The 19,504-nt window shown below is 34.7% G+C and overlaps 3 protein-coding genes across 9 annotated transcripts; 2 read left to right on the top strand and 1 right to left on the bottom strand.

Annotated features, from left to right (window-relative positions):
• The first annotated feature begins 3,814 nt into the window (after nucleotides 1-3,814).
• On the top strand, nucleotides 3,815-7,356 carry LOC139822813 (uncharacterized). Its single transcript, XM_071794879.1, has 6 exons — nucleotides 3,815-4,480; nucleotides 4,582-4,921; nucleotides 5,710-5,870; nucleotides 5,962-6,561; nucleotides 6,837-7,030; nucleotides 7,128-7,356. Exons 1-6 carry the CDS (start codon nucleotides 4,463-4,465, stop codon nucleotides 7,240-7,242), a joined length of 1,428 nt encoding a protein of 475 aa, XP_071650980.1. The 5' UTR covers nucleotides 3,815-4,462; the 3' UTR covers nucleotides 7,243-7,356.
• Nucleotides 7,016-14,672, bottom strand: LOC139822807 (probable phosphorylase b kinase regulatory subunit beta). Of its 6 annotated transcripts, none has more exons than XM_071794847.1 (19): nucleotides 14,654-14,672; nucleotides 13,764-13,842; nucleotides 13,219-13,681; nucleotides 12,647-13,003; nucleotides 12,387-12,584; nucleotides 12,157-12,295; nucleotides 11,748-12,025; nucleotides 11,393-11,407; nucleotides 10,833-11,063; nucleotides 10,518-10,705; nucleotides 10,339-10,454; nucleotides 9,571-9,713; nucleotides 9,355-9,487; nucleotides 9,090-9,232; nucleotides 8,820-9,022; nucleotides 8,610-8,747; nucleotides 8,289-8,529; nucleotides 7,776-7,883; nucleotides 7,016-7,702 (listed from the first exon to the last, which is right to left on the bottom strand). In XM_071794847.1, exons 2-19 carry the CDS (start codon nucleotides 13,799-13,801, stop codon nucleotides 7,523-7,525), a joined length of 3,312 nt encoding a protein of 1,103 aa, XP_071650948.1. In that variant the 5' UTR covers nucleotides 13,802-13,842; nucleotides 14,654-14,672; the 3' UTR covers nucleotides 7,016-7,522. The 6 variants fall into 6 exon arrangements, 5 of the variants coding, with proteins under 5 accessions (XP_071650948.1, XP_071650944.1, XP_071650945.1 ...); XM_071794843.1 differs by lacking the exon at nucleotides 14,654-14,672 and adding an exon at nucleotides 14,312-14,477; XM_071794844.1 differs by lacking the exon at nucleotides 14,654-14,672 and adding an exon at nucleotides 14,322-14,395.
• Nucleotides 14,673-14,906: 234 nt separating this feature from the next.
• On the top strand, nucleotides 14,907-16,546 carry Polr3g (RNA polymerase III subunit G). Of its 2 annotated transcripts, none has more exons than XM_071794885.1 (2): nucleotides 14,907-15,046; nucleotides 15,609-16,546. In XM_071794885.1, exon 2 carries the CDS (start codon nucleotides 15,632-15,634, stop codon nucleotides 16,289-16,291), a length of 660 nt encoding a protein of 219 aa, XP_071650986.1. In that variant the 5' UTR covers nucleotides 14,907-15,046; nucleotides 15,609-15,631; the 3' UTR covers nucleotides 16,292-16,546. The 2 variants fall into 2 exon arrangements, with proteins under 2 accessions (XP_071650986.1, XP_071650985.1); XM_071794884.1 differs by lacking the exon at nucleotides 14,907-15,046 and adding an exon at nucleotides 15,079-15,328.
• Nucleotides 16,547-19,504: the final 2,958 nt, after the last annotated feature.

The following is a 19,504-nucleotide window of genomic DNA, read 5'->3' as shown; positions in this document are numbered from 1 at the left end:
TCGGCCAGCTCGCGCTTTATTGCTCGAAAGTACATAATTGCAAGTAATACAATTGAGTAATACCAATAGGGCAAAGTACCAAGTACAAAGTCTTTTTTTAATCATCTTTCTATCATTTACGATTGCCGAGATATGCGCGTTTTATGAAAGTCAGTAGAACTCAGAAATCATTTGGCGCCCGATCTTTACGGCACGCGCGCCCTTATCATGTAAAATAAACGGAAGGACGTAATTGTTGTGATTGACACTGGACTAATCTCAAAAAATACGCTCATCTTATCATTGCCATGTGTTCTTTAATGCGAAACATACTGTATCAAACATGATTAAATGATAAAAGGTTTTAGAATGTTGTTGCATATATAATGCAAGCCAGCGAGAAAAAGGCCGTACGAGAGAAAGAGAGAGCCGTTGTAATTCACTCGGCGAGAAAGACAGAGCGTCGAAAATGCGACAAACGACACTAAACAAATCTCGAGAAATACATTCATCTTATCATTGTTATTTATCCTTTAATGCGAAGTATATTCTCTCGAACAAGATTAGACGATAAAGAGTTATAGAATGCTGTTGCATAATGCTACCAACGAAAAAAAGGAAACTACGAATGCCGTCGCTCGTGTTCGGCAGGGAGCGGTCCGAAATGCGACGAACGACACGGGACTAATCTCAAGAAATACATTCATCTTATCATTATTGTCATGTGTCCTTTAACGTGAGGCTCTCTCGAACAAGATTGATAAAGATTGTGGGGAAAGGGAGGAGTTAATCGTCTATATTTTATTGTTCCTAAAACGTCATAAGCTATACAGTATTAAAACATCAAATGATCGCAATCTGAAAACATTTACATAATGAGAAAATGCGATAATACGGATAATACACAGTGCAATACCATATCGCCATACGTGCAAGATCTATACATAACAAGAGCGAGAAACAAGTGTAAAATATGATCTCTTTGTTCTCAATTAACAAACTAAAATTTCTCTCTTTTTTCCTTTTATATCCACCCAACCTAGTGTCAGAAATATCTTCTCTGTAATAATCAGAAGCGCATAATTCGTATAAAATATTCGTATCTTAAATAACAAATAACAAACTTAACGCGGGATCCCCTGCTCTGGGAGAGGATAGACGTACGCAAATATAGAATCAAATTTAACCACAGTATATAATAAAAATGGAATCTTCCGCTTAACTTGACGAATATACTCAACAAATACAAATCCTTCAGAATTACGAAAATCCAATGATGTTAAACATTTAATCATTCGTATTTCAACTTTAATACACTTAAAAATATATTATTTCCTTTAATAATAACTGTAGAGTAGAATTTGTTTAACACGAAAAATCAAAGCGTAAGATAATTTTATTTATCGAGTACACTTAGCCTATACAAATTTCGAAAAGATTATAAGATTGTGGAAACCTATAATAAATATTTATCAATATAAGCTATCACGACGATTGTATACATGATTCGTAATACGTTATTTCCTTAACACACACGCTTGTTTTTAGCACCAAACAGTAGAGGAGACCGAGGCTAAAACGTCTACGGGGTAAATACGTCTAATCAAATATCTCGGAACCTGTATATTGTGCAAACTCGCTATTAACATTGTAAACGCTGCTTATGGCACCCATGTGACCAACGGAGTTTCGGCAGGTTACCTGCCGTGTTATGATTTTTACAAGGGCAAACGTGTTTTCGAAAGGTGAAAGTGAAATTTTCTGCGCGTGGAAATTTTGTAATATCTGCAATAATATTTGCTCTCCAAATCTCGAGGTACGTGATTATAAAGAGTAATGCATGCTGAACACGAATCCAGTGTAGTTTTTTTATTATCGTTGATGTCTAATATTTCGTGGGCGATCAAACCTGAAACTTGTGTTTGGGGCTAATCTGTCTGTAAGCACGCGGGGCTAATCCGTCTGTCTCGTCACTGTGGCGCGCCGGGCGCACGACTTCAGCTCACGGCGATTTCAGGTTAGGTTTCCCTCGAGCGTGAGAAGCGGGGAGCACACACTTCTGCACAACGCATAATGCGTAAGCATAAGAAAACTGATTGGTCCATATACATGTGCATAAGAAAATAGACCAATCAATTTTCATCCTTACGCATTATGCGTTGTGCAGAAGTGTGTGCTCCCCGCTTGATGTGTGATTCTGTCTTCCCTTGCACGTGCATCAGTTTGTATAGGAGGGAAATGGTACGCACGTATCGTCGCAAAACGGGTGTTTTGGCCGACCGAAAAGATGGCGGACCGTTGTTTTCGAGATCGCTCGCGCTCACGGCACGTCGGCGAGGTACGGCGAGGCACGGCACGGCTCTGAGATTCCGCGATTTCCGCGCGAGAGTTGACATGCCGCGCGCGTGGTAGATCGTCCCGGCAGCGGTAGATCGTCGTTTTTTTTTTTTTTTTTTTTTTTAATGTTTATTGCACACCATATAAATTGTCGGGATTACATATATTTCCAATAAACAAGAAAATTCTTATGAACTAGGGTAGCGGTAGATCGTCGTTGTTGGTCGTTGTGTCAGTGTCAGTGTAGTGGTAGTGGTGGTGGTCGTGGCCGTCATCGTCGTCGTCGTCGTCGTCGTTGTGGTGGTGGTGGTGGTGGCCGTCGTCATCGTCGTCGTGCGCTCGTCAGGATCTGTATTCACGTGCCTAAATTGTTTTATGGAATAGGTAAAAGAATTATTTTTTAATAACATTTCGCATAAAAATGTTAAATAAATTTTTATATTTTTCTCTTAAAAAACAATTATTAAAATGTATCCTATCATTTTTCAGGATTAGATGTACGTATATGTATTAAAAATGCAGTGTGACGGTTTAGCCCCGGGGGTGGACGGTTTAGCCCCGGCATTTTTGAGATTTCAATTTTTCCACCGTTGTCGTTTTTGCTCTATACCGGTTAAACAAAGCGACGTAGACAAAAATTTCCTATATAAATTTTGTAGCTAAAGGTTCACTCTTTACAGTGATATACCACATTTAACTACAATTATTTATTTTGTTGTTAAAAATCGGCACTGAAAAAAAAACGGACGGTTTAGCCCCGATCTCCCCTACATCGTGAAGAATTTTGCGCGCAACGTTTTGCGGTAATTAACGCCCCCGAAATATTTTATTAAAAATAAAATATTAAATAAACAATGTTCATCAAAATGACTATAAAATCGTCAACTATTATACAATACATGTAGACAGATGTTTTTAATAACGTTGGACGTGGCAGACCCATGTGTACATTCCAAAGGTGCAAAAAACCGTTTACAGGCGAAGCCCCGGATGTATTGATAGCCAGTTCCCGGGGCGCCTCCACAAGCGCAGTGAAGGACACCCGTGAGGTTTTGGTGGGTAGGCTGCGCGTGCCACTTGCGACACGCGTAGAATCCCACACTCCCCTCGTTCCTCTTCCCGGAGGGCGAGGGGGTCTTCCCCCCTGACACCGGGGGGTTACTGGGCGTAGCCTGGTATAGTTGAAGATTTCCTCACGTAAAAAAAAAAAAAGTTTACAGGCGAAGAGATTAGATTTCTTTGAGACATACATACATGTTGTGCAGGTACAGGTTGCAACAAAACATCTTCCTAAAATCTATCACCATTTCACAACAAAAGATATATACTATATAGTCATATAACAATTCAGAGAAAGATAGAGAGAGAAAAATATATATGTATATGTATGTATGTTATCGACTCTTTGTGGACAATGGACACAGCATGTTACCCACTGAAAAGTGAACATGTGGCGTAGCCTAGCATGGCTTTTAGCAGTTACATCCAAACAGCAGCTGATGAGGGCGCGTTGGCCCGTTGGCCGCCTTCAGGCTTCTTTCTGATATATCAGCATTCAGCAATTAATTTCAAAACATTCCAAAACAAAGTCATTACATAAACAATAGTGTGTAGTGTGTACTTTGATACTTAAGTGGCGTAACAAGACGACTCAATCATATTACATAAAATTGGTCGAATTGACCAATTCGAAAGAAAGCAAGAACCAGAAAAGAAGATAGTGTGCAGGAAGAGAGAAATTGGAGGTAGAGAAAGTGTATTTGAGTTAATTAAGAAGAAAAATTGGTTTTAATTGAACATAAAATACAACTTTATTAAGAAAATACGAAGGATAATCTAGAAGACTAAAGTTACTTACAGTAGATTGGATACAATAAGATGAGCGCTATATAACCTAACTTAACCTAACAGAAGGTTGAAGATGCACTTAAAAAAACAAATAACAGAAGATGGAACAAAGAATCAAGTAACAGGATGCGAAGAATGAGAATGTAAAGATAGCCTGGCATATAATATTCGTGTGTTTGTTGTTTATCGTATTAAAAAGCTAAACATTTTTCTTAATAATTACAACTATATATATTAATAACAGTTTTCCTGTGAAAATTTTTATCAAGTATTTGCTTATTACTATAAACACGACAAAATGGGAGGTGGAGATTTGGTAAGTCTGTTATAATTTATTAAGATTAAAAAACTATACAAAGTTAAGTGTGGAACTTGCCGTATTTTTTAAATAACATATATATGTATATAACTTGACAGAATTTGAAGAAGTCGTGGCATCCATCTACTATGAAGAATAAGGAGAAAGTAAAGAAGGCGGAGCAGCAAAACTATCAAGAGAATAAAAGGATAGCCGAGTTGCAGAAGGAGATTGAAATGGAGAAAGACCTGGAGGACATAAAAAAGTATGCCATTGAACAAGGAGTGATAGAGAAAAAGGATGATAAGAAATTAGACTGGATGTATAAAGGACCAAATCAAATGGTCAACAGAGAAGAATACTTGTTAGGAAGACCAGTTGACAAGGCTTTTGAGCAAATGCAACGGGCAGAAAAAGATACAGAGATGAATAGGATGCCAAAGAATCATGTTGAATATGGTAAATAAATATTTTATATATATATATATATGTATATATGCACCTGGTGATTCAGAACACCCGTGCCAACCATTTTTTCTTAAAAATGTGAAAACTAGCACGAAAAAAAAAACATGGGCTGTCGAAAACCGTTCAATTCAGTTTTCTCAACTGTTGACACCGATATAGCTCACAATGTTAACAGTCGGAAACATTACGGTGTTTACAGTTAAAAAAACTACTGTGAAAACATTTTGTGCACTTGTAAATTATTGCAGGTATTTACACATTCGAACGTTTTTCTCGAAACCTGTAAGAGATAATTGAATTAAGTTTTAGTAAAAAATTCTTTTTTAAAGCTCTATACAACGATACCCCACTCGACCCATGTTCCTATTTGAAATTTCAAAACTGATCAGTCACCTACTTTCGGTTTGTCCTGAAGAATAAAATCATCACCAATAATTACTTTAGGTGCTCATTAGTAATGAAAAATGTTTTCCTAACTTGTTACATTAAAAAAAAACGACTGGCACGGTTGCTCTGAATCTGAATCATTCGGTATGTACAGTGTTGAAAAAAGATTGTATCAAATTTTAGAAATATGTAGTACTCGTGAAAACAAACGTGAAAAGTTTTAATAAGCATTATTTCAAAAATCATTTATTTCTTACTTATACCGAGTACCACCTTTTTTCAATACCTTGTACATGTAGATATGGATGCATGAGTAATTATATACACCTTATATATTTATATCATATGAAAGTATGTAATATATATTATGTATATTTTTTATATGATATTAGAATGCATTCCACCTTCGTTGCGATTTTTTTCTGGCAACGAACAAGTGGATCTGGCTAGAAAAATACAAGAGGATCCTCTATACACCATAAAGCAGAAAGAAATGGAGACTAGAAATCAGCTTTTGAAAAATCCTGTTAAATTAAAACAACTTAAGGAATTAGTAAGTGGATGTTGATATATTTACTTTCTTGTATTTTGTTTATGTTGAATACTCACTTACACTTATGTAATTTACGTATATAATTTTGTAGCTGGAGCAACAATCTAGCAAGAATAAAAGTCGAAAGAAGAAAAAGAAATTAAAGCATAAAGATAGTAGCGAGGATGAGGCTAAATTGGATATTTTGTTAGCCACTAAATTTAAACAATTGAAAGACAACATCAGTGAAAAGGACTTGCTGAAATCAATGAAAAAAATAAAGCGTAAACAAATAAAGAAGTCAAGAAAGCATTATGATTCTGATAGCAAAACAGACAGCAGCAGTGACGATACTTTTGTTAAAAAAGAGCGACGCAAACGACGAAAAAAGCGAAAGAGAAGTACAAGTGATAGTGACGACAGTACTAATAGTAGCAAAAGCATCACTAAACATGAGAAGGAAGATAATAAAAAGGAACATGATAGGAAATATTCGAGAAACGACACAAAAATAGATGATAGTAAAAAACAAGACAGAAAAAGAAAATTGAGTGAAGATAGAAACCCGAAGTATGAGAGAAGTAAAAAGCGAAGAGAAGAATATGATACGAGCAGTAAACGGCAACGATATGACAGTAATAGACCAGATTGTTCAAGAAATAAATACAATGATAGAAAAAGATACTCAGTGGAGAAACAAAACGATAAATTGGTGAGTGAGAAAGTTTTTAATTTCTAATGATGCAGGTTTTATAAATGGATAAATAATACATAGTTTCGCCTTGTATTAAAATAGGCTTTTACACTTTTAAGAGGAAAAGATATGAATTTTTAATGTATAATTGGTGCAAGATAAAAATATCTTGTTTATGTTAGAGAATTTAGAGTTCCATAAATTAAATTAAAATTTTGATCTCACAGATATCTAATAGCAAAAGAATATCGGCCGTTAAATCTGTCTCTAATACTGATTATATTAAATTTAAGGATAGAAACGAAGAAAAATATAGGTCAAAAGCAAGATCAAGTCTTACCGAGGAAGAAAAGGAACAACGGCGAAAAGAGATGATGGCAAACGCAGCGTGGCGTGATAAAGAAAGAGAGAAGAATGTAAAAACATACCGCGAGCAAGAGAAGAAAGAAGATCAGAATAATGCATCGTACAATAAGGATTTCATCAGGTATATATTAGACATATTTCGCATTCAAATATATACATTTTTTTGTATAGATTTTTTCATGAAATAGAGTAAAATTAAAACTGGATGTTTGTTGTAGAAAACAATTGATCGTCGCAACAGAAGTGGGTACCATTGCATCTAGAATTAAAGCTAATATTAACAACATACAACGTTCCAGACGAGCTATGGATACAAATTTTGCTAAAAGATGATTTTTATGTCCGATTACAAATTTTGTACAATTATAGTACTGCAATTTTTATGTGAAAGTTATACACATAAATGTAAAAATATCTTGAAATATATTATTATTTGTGGGAGTAGAATTACTTTGTATTAAATCTTTGCCGGATTATTATATCGTCGCTTTATATAAACATATATTGTAATGTATACATAAAGAAATATATTGCACACAGCTATATACAATACTTTCTTGCTAACATTAAATGATCTTTCAAGTTTAGCGTCGATGACAATCGACTTATATCGTTATGTAATTTTACACATTTCTCGGTGCGATTCAATGACATCACTGGGATCAACGATGGTCGCCACGCAGCCGCCGGTAAGAACGTTGTTGACTATGGCCCTGGCAAGATATCCCGTAGTCATCGAATAATGCGCGGAGAAGAATAACGATTTGTCATCGACGTTCGATAAATTGTGGTCCTGTGAACATACAACAAATATATAGAAAAGACAAATTAACATTTACAATGTCATGTATGTACACGTGTATTACCTTGCAATACATGATAAAACTATCTTCCACGAGTTGATTGAGATCCAACTGTTTCTGGAAACTTAATTCTGGATTTCGAAGCAGAATAGTCGACATAATACTCAAGAGCTGTAATCATATAATTGGAATGAGCTATTAAGTATTTCCCTTTATAAATACTGCAACAGCTAGATTCTCACATTTCTAAATCTTACTTTTATATTTTCCATTTCTTGCGCCTACCTTTTGCTTTTTGCTTCACATTTTACAATATACAATAATTATTTTGTAATCTTTTATGAATTTTTCAATATTTAAAAAAAATTATTTCCTAAATATTATCTTCTTAATTTTTTATGCATTCTTGTAGTATTCTCTATAATTTTAATCATAAATGTATACATGTGTGTATATTTAATATGACGTTGTTTCTGTTCAAGTTTATTGCGCTCTATTTTATGTACATTTAACATGTTTCGAGTATATAAATGGAAAGAAACAGAAAAGGAGACATAACAAAAATCGATCGCTTACTTCGACTATAATTTGACGATATTCCGGTAGCTGTATTTTATGCAATAATGATTCCACAAGCAGGGCAAATGTGAGCTCAGACCGAGTCATGATGGACAATGTGGTTTGCTGAGGAAGTTCCTGTCCGTTCACTACAATACCGCCAGGACAACGCATCAAGACTTCCCATACTTGATTGTAGAAATGTGCCGGCACTCTACACAAGCAACCTTCGATTTTTCGACGACCGAGCACCGTCAGGCTATTGGCAATAGATAGATATAATCAATAAACATCTATCGAAAAGTTGCAATGGGTAATTTTATTAATTATTCGACATACTTTTCCTCATGAGCCCATTCCTTTACTGTCAATACTTTAATAAGAATCTGTCGAACTTCATAAGGACTATAATTCTCAATCGGTTTATCATCTTTCACAAACATCTGCAAGTAAAGCTTCATTGCCTCCAAGACCCACCTAGATATTTGAACAACAGTTAAATATTTTCGTGTAACAAGGATTAAAAAGTGTTATTGAAAAGTAATGTACCCGATGCGTATTTTTAATATGCCTTTGAACCACTCTGGATTAGTACCGATAAGTCGACCGCAATACAACAGAATTTCTTGTTGGAGCACAGCCTGCACTGTGTTGTGCGGCTGTATCGTGGAATACATTACCGACTGTATTTCCGCCGGCGTCATGGGTTTGTCGAATACAGTTTCTTTCTGCCCAATCACTCCCACCGCGATCTGATACCATTAACAATATACTTCAAGAGTTAAAAAATCGAATTTAGAGATTATACGTATGTAATACCTGTTTTCCTTTAACTAGCACACCCGTGATAAAAGGGCTGATGCTGTCTACTGTGTGATTCAACAGACTGCTACAATAACGTACGGCCATCCAGAATCTTAAGGATCCAGCTTGTTGATATAGTGATCGCAAATAATCACGAACTGAAAAATGATAAAAATATGCGGTAGGACACAAAAAGTGGGCACAATCGTGAAGATCATCATCTTCACGATTTTTTAAATGAGAGATGGTCGAATAAGGGAAGAAGAAAGAGATAAAATACCTGTCACTCCATTAATTTCGTAATTAATTCCTTCTCGTTTTATCAGAATCCCATATAATTGACACTTGGCATACAAGCCGACGCTATTGCGAAGTTCGTTTAATATGTTGCCAAGAGATTCATTTAACATAGACTGAAAAATAGATTACCGGTTGCCGGTTACGGACGTTTTCGTTCAATTAGGAATTTAAGTGTAGTGTCTTTATGATTTCGTACAGAATAGTCCTTGACGCTTTCGGAGTAAGCGATGGCCTTTGGGACGTCCGTGAGACTCTGATAGCCAATATAATCATGCTGCAATTGTCTAAACTGGGTCAAGTCCAGATTTGTTTCCATAGTATTTACGAAGTCCAAGTGTTCTGTGTATAATTAACATAAATTTTATTATTAATATCATATGCAATGCGCGAAAGAATAGTCCAATCTTACAAAAAAAAACCTCCACGTAAATGTCTCTCTTCCGAGTTTGATGAATTCTTAATATGTTGTATTCTAAATCAAAATAAGACACGTATACTTAAAACCATTCAACTTTTATTTAAAAAAATTTCTTTCTATTCTTATAGTTTCAGCGATATTTGCTAAAAAAAAATAAATAAATAAAAATGTTTTATTACCTAAACATGGTAATTAAACATGTATAAAAAAGTAAGTGTTCTTTATCTAATCTAAAATACAACATTTTAAAAGTTCATCAAAATCGAAGGAGGATACTTACATGAGATTCCTTTTTAGAAGAAACAATTCAATAAATATCAACTTTTATTTCTTTTTATTAATCAGAAGATATAAATGTTATTAATTATGGAATAGTTATATATTCCATATATATTTTATTACTATCAAAAAATATCAACAAATATTAAAATCATTACTTGAAAGATTACGTTAAACTCTGATGCAAAACTTGCTAACATTAAAACCGAACTAGTTTTTCATGAACTACCTGCTTTATGCAAAGATTAATTTTATATAAAATATTACCGATACAAGAAGATGAAATCAGATTTTGCAGTCGGCCAATGCGTACTTTCGTCTTATCACAGTAGCCTTTCTTCAACATCGCAAAGAGGTCTAACATCTTTTTAAATTGTGGATCTCTAAACAAATTTTTGTCAAGATAAGCCAACTTTCGTGACTCATTCATAAATGTGCAAACTTACCGCATGTGTTCCTCCCGTATCAAAAGACATACGGTGGGTCGACCAGAAAGACGCCAATACTTGCCTACGAATTGCAATTCCGTTTTGATATCGTCGATCAGCAGAGCCATGTCTCTGTATAAATAAAACTCGGACACTTCGAAGATCAATGGGTAACAGAGCACTGTCATACCACAGACTCTATATATCTGCACATGCAAAAGAATTCATACATCAATGTTATTTTACATATTATACGATAAAATATATCATTGAATACAAGCACAAGCGCTTATTTTATTTTTTTTCAGGAAAAATAAATAAAATTACACATACCTTGCTTGTACCTAAAGAGCCTATTGGCCGTGCGGGTCGCCCTTGGAGATTCAACTTCTTGTTCACGCCTAGTTTTTGATAAACCTTTACTAACTGAGTGGACGACAGAATCTGAACAGGCTCAACTTCGTGCGGCGTTTGCGTCTGAATACCATATGTCGCCATCATGGCTTGCAATCGCATAGATTCCGCGATCAGAACTATCTGTACTACTAGGTCGGTATGAGTGCCCTGGTATACAAAAATACAGCAGTGTTCATAAATCACATGCAGTAGGAAAATATTTCTGGAGTCATATCATAAAAAAAATAAACAGTCATATTTTTTAATATTAACTAGCGTGTATGTAACTTTATAAGGTTGTGACAAGCTTAAGATATGAGATAAATAACAAACTGCAAACAAAAAACATTTGTTAGATTTTCTACAATATCACATGCTGAGTTATAATAATGTATAATACATCAAAAGATAGAAAACCATGCATAGAAAGAAATGCATGTTACATTATACTATCATATCAGCATTATCAAAGCAGGCATATACTTAAAATTACTTACAATAGTGGGCTTTGCCTGTGTAGAACATAACAAAAAAATTATAAACTTTCGATCTCTAGTTATGAAAATTAATAATCATAAAACAATTAAATATCTTTCAAAATCATTGAATCAGTACACACAATTTGTTTTAAAAAGTTATATAATGCGTTACTTAATTTCAGAAAGAAGACGTATAGAATTAAAGAGATAAATTTCTATTTTTGGAATTTGGTATGACTCAACTCAATGAGATTTTGGCCGATAATTGATTACTACATGTATGAATTTAAGATATAGAAATTATATATTTGAAATTATATATATATATATATATATATATATATATATATATATACATCTTCTTCTCTTTTACCTGGAAAGCCGAATATCTTCCTGCTCGCCTCGGACGATTATATGATGGAAGGTATCGACGAATCGGATCTAATTCGTTGATATGTAAAAGACCAGCGGTGAGTAGCTGTGCAATTACAAACATAGCTTGATTCCATAGGTATATCGGTGTAGCTTCTTGATCCGCAGCCTTAGTACCTCTCCCTTCCTCGCTGGGTAGCCGATAAGCGCCGCACGGGTCGTTCCTTTCAGTTTCCAAATTTTCCATGGGTACATAATAACACATAGGGATCACCGGATCTATATCATGCAGAATAAATCTTATTTATGTCGATTCGAAATTATACAATTATTGAAGATGATTTACAAGACATTGCCTGCGTTACAGGTATTGTTTGGATAAAGTTAAAGATGACATTATTTATCAATACCTCCATTCAAATCCTTGTAGACTCTCGCTTTCAATAAATTTTGATATTCTTCCACTTGTTCCGTCAAACTCTTGAATACACCATCTATTATCATAAAGATATAAAACAATGGCCATTCACACTCGATGTTGTCGAAATCCTGTTAAAATAAAACATCAATTACACTAAAAATAAAAATATAAAAATTTGTAAGTCAGTTTCTCTGCGACAAATGCTGTAAATTTTAGAACCTTGATCTCTCCAGATTTGTAATATCGTCGCTGTTTGTCCTCCAGTACGGTTCTATAACCGTCTCTTCCGAATCGTTTAAAACCATAATTGCCTTTTAGTCTGCGGACTATATTCGCTTTTGTTTCGTTGTACAACACTTCTTCGTGAGTTGCAAAAGCAGGGAAAGATATTGTTGGCAACAGAGCCGCGTCTACACTCTATAAATTACGTATCTTTGTAAAAATTGGTATGAGCATTTTACGCAAATGAGATTGCTTACTTTTGAACTGGACTCTCTTGGAAGCATTGTCTCGAAAATACTACGATTACGATTATGAGCATCAATATCGACGTATATTACAGACCAAGATGCACCTTTCTCACCGAATAAGTTACAGCCATTAATCGCCTCCAACGCGCTCTTCGCAATTCCAATGGAACTGGCGTGAATCTCGGGCGTTCCATCGTTATATCGACTTCCACGTTCCCACATACCATAATCCGGTGTACGGTATGCTCTCTCGACATAATATACCAGATTTTGTACAAAGGCCACTTCGTCTTGTATATATATAATTTGTAGCCCAGAGGAAATCATTTGCACTAAGAATATCAAATAAAGAGATACGACGTCGATCTACATTGAACAAAGATATTCACAATATTTTAGATATTTACAATATTTTTAATTGATATAATAATCATGAAGACATTATATAGACTAATGCTACATTATATCTTAATATATTTAAGTGAATATAAATTATATACATATTTCCTGTATTCACAAATTTACTAGTGTCTCGCAAAAATACATATATATATGTAACAATTATTATTAAACCTGCTCACCTGCAAGTGATGATACTCAGCATCCTGGTAGACCTCATCGCCGGTGTCCAAATGGAACTTGCAGTGTAACGCAAAACGGTCACATTGATTTTTCTTAAAAAGCTCTATTCTGGAAGATTGCTTTATCCAACATTCCAAAATACCCCGCATGCATTTTATCGCGGACTGTCCCAGCTCATACGATTTTCCACGATCGTCATCTATACGTCTATATGCCTGATACAGACTCCATATAGCGGCAGCGCAGTATATACTTTCGCGAACGCTGCCGACCTTCCGATCGCTCGAAATCTGCGGGAATAAGCCAGTTATGCAGCTCTGATAGCGCAGTAATTGTCTCTTGACGATTCCATAGTATATGTCCAATTGCTTGACCGTGTCCTCGTAGTTAGATATTTTGAGAAACATATCGGCGTCTATATCTATCGCGCTGCCTTGTCGTACATTTCTGATCTGCGTGATTCTGCAATAGGTAGGATTGATAAGCCTCATTAAAAATTACTTGCATCAACCTTATTTCTCGCAATATGACAAGAGTGACAGACCTCTTTGCACTTGACGGTGCCATCAATGAACTAGCCATTTTATTCAAAATACCAGCAAGCTATTTTTGGTTTAATACACCTGTGGAAAAGCTCCTATATGTATGATGCATTTTGAAATATTATACTGACAGTACGGTCACTGGGCACAACAGAGCACATATTAGAAAAAAGAATAAATATTAAATATTAGGAATATATAAATATAGGAATATTCCTGTAATAAATATTAAATATTAGGAAATATAAATGTAGAGAAATATTCCTATATTTATATTTTACATTTTATTCTTTTCCATTGTGCGTTACGTTTAATTATTACTTCTAATTCCGATTCCTAATATTTAATATTTATTCGTATTCCTAGTATAATATATGCTCTATTGTGCACAGGGAATCTATATATGTTACATATGTTGTAAATTTTCAGTATAACTGTCCAGATATTTCAGAAAGCACCTAATTATTAACAATTATATGCATTCTACATTGGCGTAAAATTATACTAAACTAAAGTAATAAAAATATTATATTTTATAATTAACATTCACTTGAACAAACAACTAATTCTCCTATATTCTTCTTGAGTTTGACATTGGTTTGATGTCATTGGGTATTGGGTCATGGGTAAAGTCCTAGATAAATAGAGCCGTATCAGAGAGAAGAATTTTTCTCTGCTCTGGTACTACAGATGCCACAGACGGTACAGACGACGTCATTTAATGCCCCAAAATTGGATGCGTTTCGGAAACACACTCTTTGTCTCTTTTTAACTGTCCCTCTTAAGAAAGAGACGGAAGGAGTGAGTTTCCGAAACGCATCCAATTGAAGATCTCCAATGGGAATGCTCATTGTCAGTCTATTACATATAAATACGTTTTTGTGCAATTCACCTGACGCCCTGACGGGACACGTGTCCACAGTTCCACGTTCCACACTCCACGTGAATTGTGACAACGATAATCTTCCCGATTTTGGTCGATCAGCAGTGAACTGCTGTGATCAGTTTACTCAAATAGTTATGCCAGATTTAGTCTATTACGATGAAGTAGAAATCGAAGATTTCGAATATGACGAAGATGAGGAGGTTTACTATTATCCCTGTCCATGTGGTGATCAGTTCCAAATATCTCTTGCCGAGTTGGCCGCCGGCGAAGTAGAGGTTACGTGTCCTTCTTGTTCACTCGTGATTAAAGTAATTTATGATCAGGAGCTCTTTCGTGCGAAGCAGGAAGAGCTCGAAAAGAAAAGCGACAAGAAAGAATTAGCAGCTCAAAAAGTTTAAGGTAAATGTAATTATTCCGTAAATTTTCCGAGATAGATAGGTTAGGATTGTATCAGGATTATCAGGAAAATCCAAAATAAACAAAAGTTGTGAGACATGAATAAACCTATGATCTATTGGTCGCTCTAAAAGTCATAGAGAGAATTATCTGTTCACATATTTATGTTTGCGTCCTTGCTTTCTCCTTCTCCTACAGTTTTTGGTCTCTGCACTCGGTTAACAGAGTAATCCTAGATATAACTGTCACTTTCTTCGTATTAATTTGAAGATACAATTATGTCACGTACGTAATTATATATCAAATTTTACTCATTTTTATCCTAATCTCTGGCTATTGTAATTTTATATAACTTTCTTACTTTTTTATCTCTGAACGGAATTGCAATAATTTTGAACCAAAACTTAAGTTTGTTCGTAAAGCTATTTAGACAAATTGATCCAATTTGTGTATGTTGTTGCACAATTTTCTTTTTTTTTTTATGTTTAGAAATGTTGCATAGTCCTAATATTTTCAATACTTTATTAACACTTTTAAAATCAATTAATGATTTATGTTATATCAGGTCAGAAAGTGCTAGCAAGAAAAATGGCAGGACGTGGTAGAGGAAAGTCCACCATGTCCTTTTCCATGGAGCAATTGGGCATCTCTAAAGGAGAGACGTTGCCAGCGCCAGTTGTACAACCATCTCTACATTATCCTCAATTGGATCACAAGCCTCTACCTATTCAGCTAACCACCGAGATGAGTTACCTAGTAGAGTTGAAAAGGGATTTCACCGAGTATATGCGAGAGTCGCCGAACAACGTGCAAGCCGCTGTATTAAATGAAGATGTTGAACGATTTTGCGAAGATTTTGACGAGGCCGTCACAGAATGCGATAAATCGAAATACGAGGCATACCACGATTGGAATAGAATGCCAATGCAATTAAAACTATCGAGAAAACGAAAATCCCGCCAGCAGAGTGTAGGATGCAAGAAAAAGAAAAAGGATGTAGATATTGTGAAAAAGCTGACAGAATTGGAGGAAAAAGAAAGCGTACAGCAACCCGCGGAAGAAGAGAATAAGGAGGAAGGGAATGAAGAGGAGAACGGTGAAGGAAAGGAGATGGCAGAGCGCATAAAGGACGAGGAGGAAATAGATGAGATGGACGATGGGACTGATTATGCAAATGAATACTTCGAGAATGGCGACAATTACTATAGCGAAGACGATAACGATGATGATCAATTTTTTGACACATAAAAGTTTGCATTATGTCAGAAAATTATTTTATATTTTCATCTCAGAAATGTCAATCTGTTTTCGGGACTCTTAATACTGACAAGCTACCTCGAATTCGATTTTACTGAATCATGTAAAATCTTTATTATTTGTAATCAAACTGTTGCTTGGTAATTTTGTATAGTATTATTGGTTGGAGAAAAGCAGATTAATGCGCAAACTCGGCAAAAATTGTGTGACTTATTAAATATAATACATATTGAATAAGTATAATATTGGTTATTGTTTTTATTTCTTGTTTCTCCTATTTGCGCGTTGGAACAAATTCTCCATCGCATAGGTTTCGAATGTCAAATATAACGATGAGACGCTAACACGTTTATTGGGTTTGGCTTTTCTTCACTATCTTTTCATTATTGATAAGGAAGGGAAGGACTCGTCCTAGCATACGGATATAATTCGAAGTAAGAGGCACGCAGCATGACGATTAAAATAGTCTGGAAATCACAGGAAGCGTCGGCGTGTTTTTTATTATGAGTATCTCACAATTTCTAATATATAATATATTTATACATGTAATATATAGCCATAATCTGCAGTTGTAATAAATGACCCTTTTTATGATGCAAATGGTTAGTATAAACGCAATATTTCTTGGGATGAATAACTAGGGAGATCGAAGAGAGAGGGGAAGGGAGCTAGCAAAAGGATGAAGGAATGGTGTGTAGTGGCAATACGCACTGTATTGTTTATAGTACTCGTTATTCAATGCATATCTTATTAAGTTTCGATACGAGATTTATCTTTTCCGTTTATGTACATTATATATATATTTTTTCCTTCGTTTTCAGAATGAATCGTTGTTCGCGAATTATGCGCTTCAAAGATACGTGCGTTATAAGGATGAAATGAAAGTTAAATTACGGAGAGAAAAACTCTCCTGAGCTTCCAGTCACTGGACCATTCGTTGTCCTTCAAAATCGAGTCCATGATCAGAGAATCTTGTCTTTGGATTATTGAAAGGCCCAAATCCTTTTTGCGATACACAATTTTGACAGGGAACGAAAAGTTTCTCTTTCGCTATACGTGATAAAATGATTGCACATAAGTTTAGAGCATCATGATTTGGCAGGCATTGATAAATCGGATGAGCAATTTTCTTCGTTGCAATTTTTCCTATCGAAATTTCGGAACTCTGTTCGACTGACAATGAGCCAAGTTGTACTAAGTTGCAAAGTCTAACAAAGCGCCTGAATATTATCACAAACGATTCAAATTTTATCTACCTTTACCTACAATGAAACCGTATATCTTGCATGTGGAAAATTTATGCGTGCAAAAAATAAATATTATATTTGTTAATATTCGTTAGTTAATTAATGATTCAACTATAGAAAATACAAATGTTTAAAAATATCTGGAATTATAACAAATTGTATATTGTAATATGAAAATTTATGATACAGTTTATATGCTCAATATTCTCCTCTCTCTCTAACAATAGTATAATAACACAAACTTCTATGTCATAAAAAGTGGAGCGTCTGGCGTCTGCGACAATCAGCTGATGGCAACAGGTATCCCACATAAGCGTCTGACGTTGAGATCGTTGAGTCGCGCCGCCCTGCTTGCTTGAACCCGATCCGTGATAAGCGGATTATTTTTTTTCATAATTCAAAAACTAAGCTTTGAGTAAAGTTTTGGAAAAGGAAAAGTCATCTCAGAATTAAGTCAGAAATACGATATTTCAAGGACAAAGATTTGTTCTGAATTACCTTGTATTGATTAATTATAGGCAGACCAGAAAATCAGTTGACTTGGTGATCATGCACTCAGCGTACAATGCCTGAAAGACGTTGTAAATACCCCGACAATTAATTATGTAACTGAGTATTGAGATTATGTAGTTGATTATGTATTTGAAATATATTTACATTTGAATTCTTCAGATTTCTCAGTCGTACAATCCTACGACATGTCATTTTCCATCTATATAACATCTATCAGCAAAATCGATTTTTTTCGTAAATGACGTTATATAGGTTCTTCGGAACATCTTGTTTTTTCTGGAAACTTCCTCTCTAACACTTTCGCGCAATTAGCAGACGGTATGCAATTCGTATCCAGCACTCTAACTCCGTTGCGATGAAAAGCTGTCTTGCTAATCGATAAAAATTCATATTTTTAATAACGATCGATTATTCATTTTCCTTCTACGTACTTTCGTCAACGGAAAAGAGAATATAGCGAGAACATAGGATATATTTTATGGACTACGTATAGTCCGCTCGGACAGCCTTTTCACGGCTTTCCTTATCTAAATAATAGAAAAGTCAAGCTCGTTATATGTAAAGCAATATGGGAAGAACAATGGTCACAAAAGGAGCAAAATGAGGGAGTTATATCTCTCCATTTTTTTTTTACCTAACTATATTTCTAATCTTTATTTCTGACAATAAATCTTTCACTTCCACACACAGGACTTCACATTCGTCTGGATTATAAGTTTCTAGAACTTTATTTAACAGCTTCACTGGATAAAAAATTTTTTTATTGATATATTGGATTAACGCATTCTCACCTCCAAACGAAGAATAAAATAAACATCTTTTTTAACTATCAACTTTTAATTCGTTGGTTTTTCTGTTTGCGATTTAACGTTTAAATATCTCAATTTTTATACGCGCGACGATGTTTCTGATCTTTGTCGCGGCCTTTATTGACTTTAGGCTTATATATTGGTTTGTTTATTTTAAATTTAAATTATGTCTTTTTTAATTTATGTCTTCTGTTTTTGTATATATTATGTAACTTCCGTTTAATTGTTAGCTTTTTTATTCTTTACTTTTTGCTTTTATTTCTCATTTTATATAATTAATTTTATTTTTGTGCTGAAGAAGACTTATATTAGTACAGTCGAAACGTTTACATTGTTTTCTTAAGTATCGAAAAATAAACTATAGATCGCTTCAATTATAACTCCTTATTTGCTCGTATTATGGCTAGGTATTGAGTATTGACTTTCCCATATTGCTTTCCTTATCTACATTTTCATCACGATAATCACGTGTGCTTAGATTAGAATACGAAAAACCGTGTGTTCGGAAACGAGAATAATATACATTCATAGCATACGTAATTAGCTAACTAATGAGCGCATGAGTCTCTCATGCTCCGTTGCCAACTTCCAGACACAGAGGTCCTATCGTTTGTAAATCTAGAAAACGATATCTC

Source organism: Temnothorax longispinosus, chromosome 12 (assembly GCF_030848805.1).
Source record: "Temnothorax longispinosus isolate EJ_2023e chromosome 12, Tlon_JGU_v1, whole genome shotgun sequence".
In the NCBI taxonomy this organism is placed as follows: Eukaryota; Metazoa; Arthropoda; class Insecta; order Hymenoptera; family Formicidae; genus Temnothorax; species Temnothorax longispinosus.
This window is presented reverse-complemented; position numbering and strand designations above follow the sequence as displayed.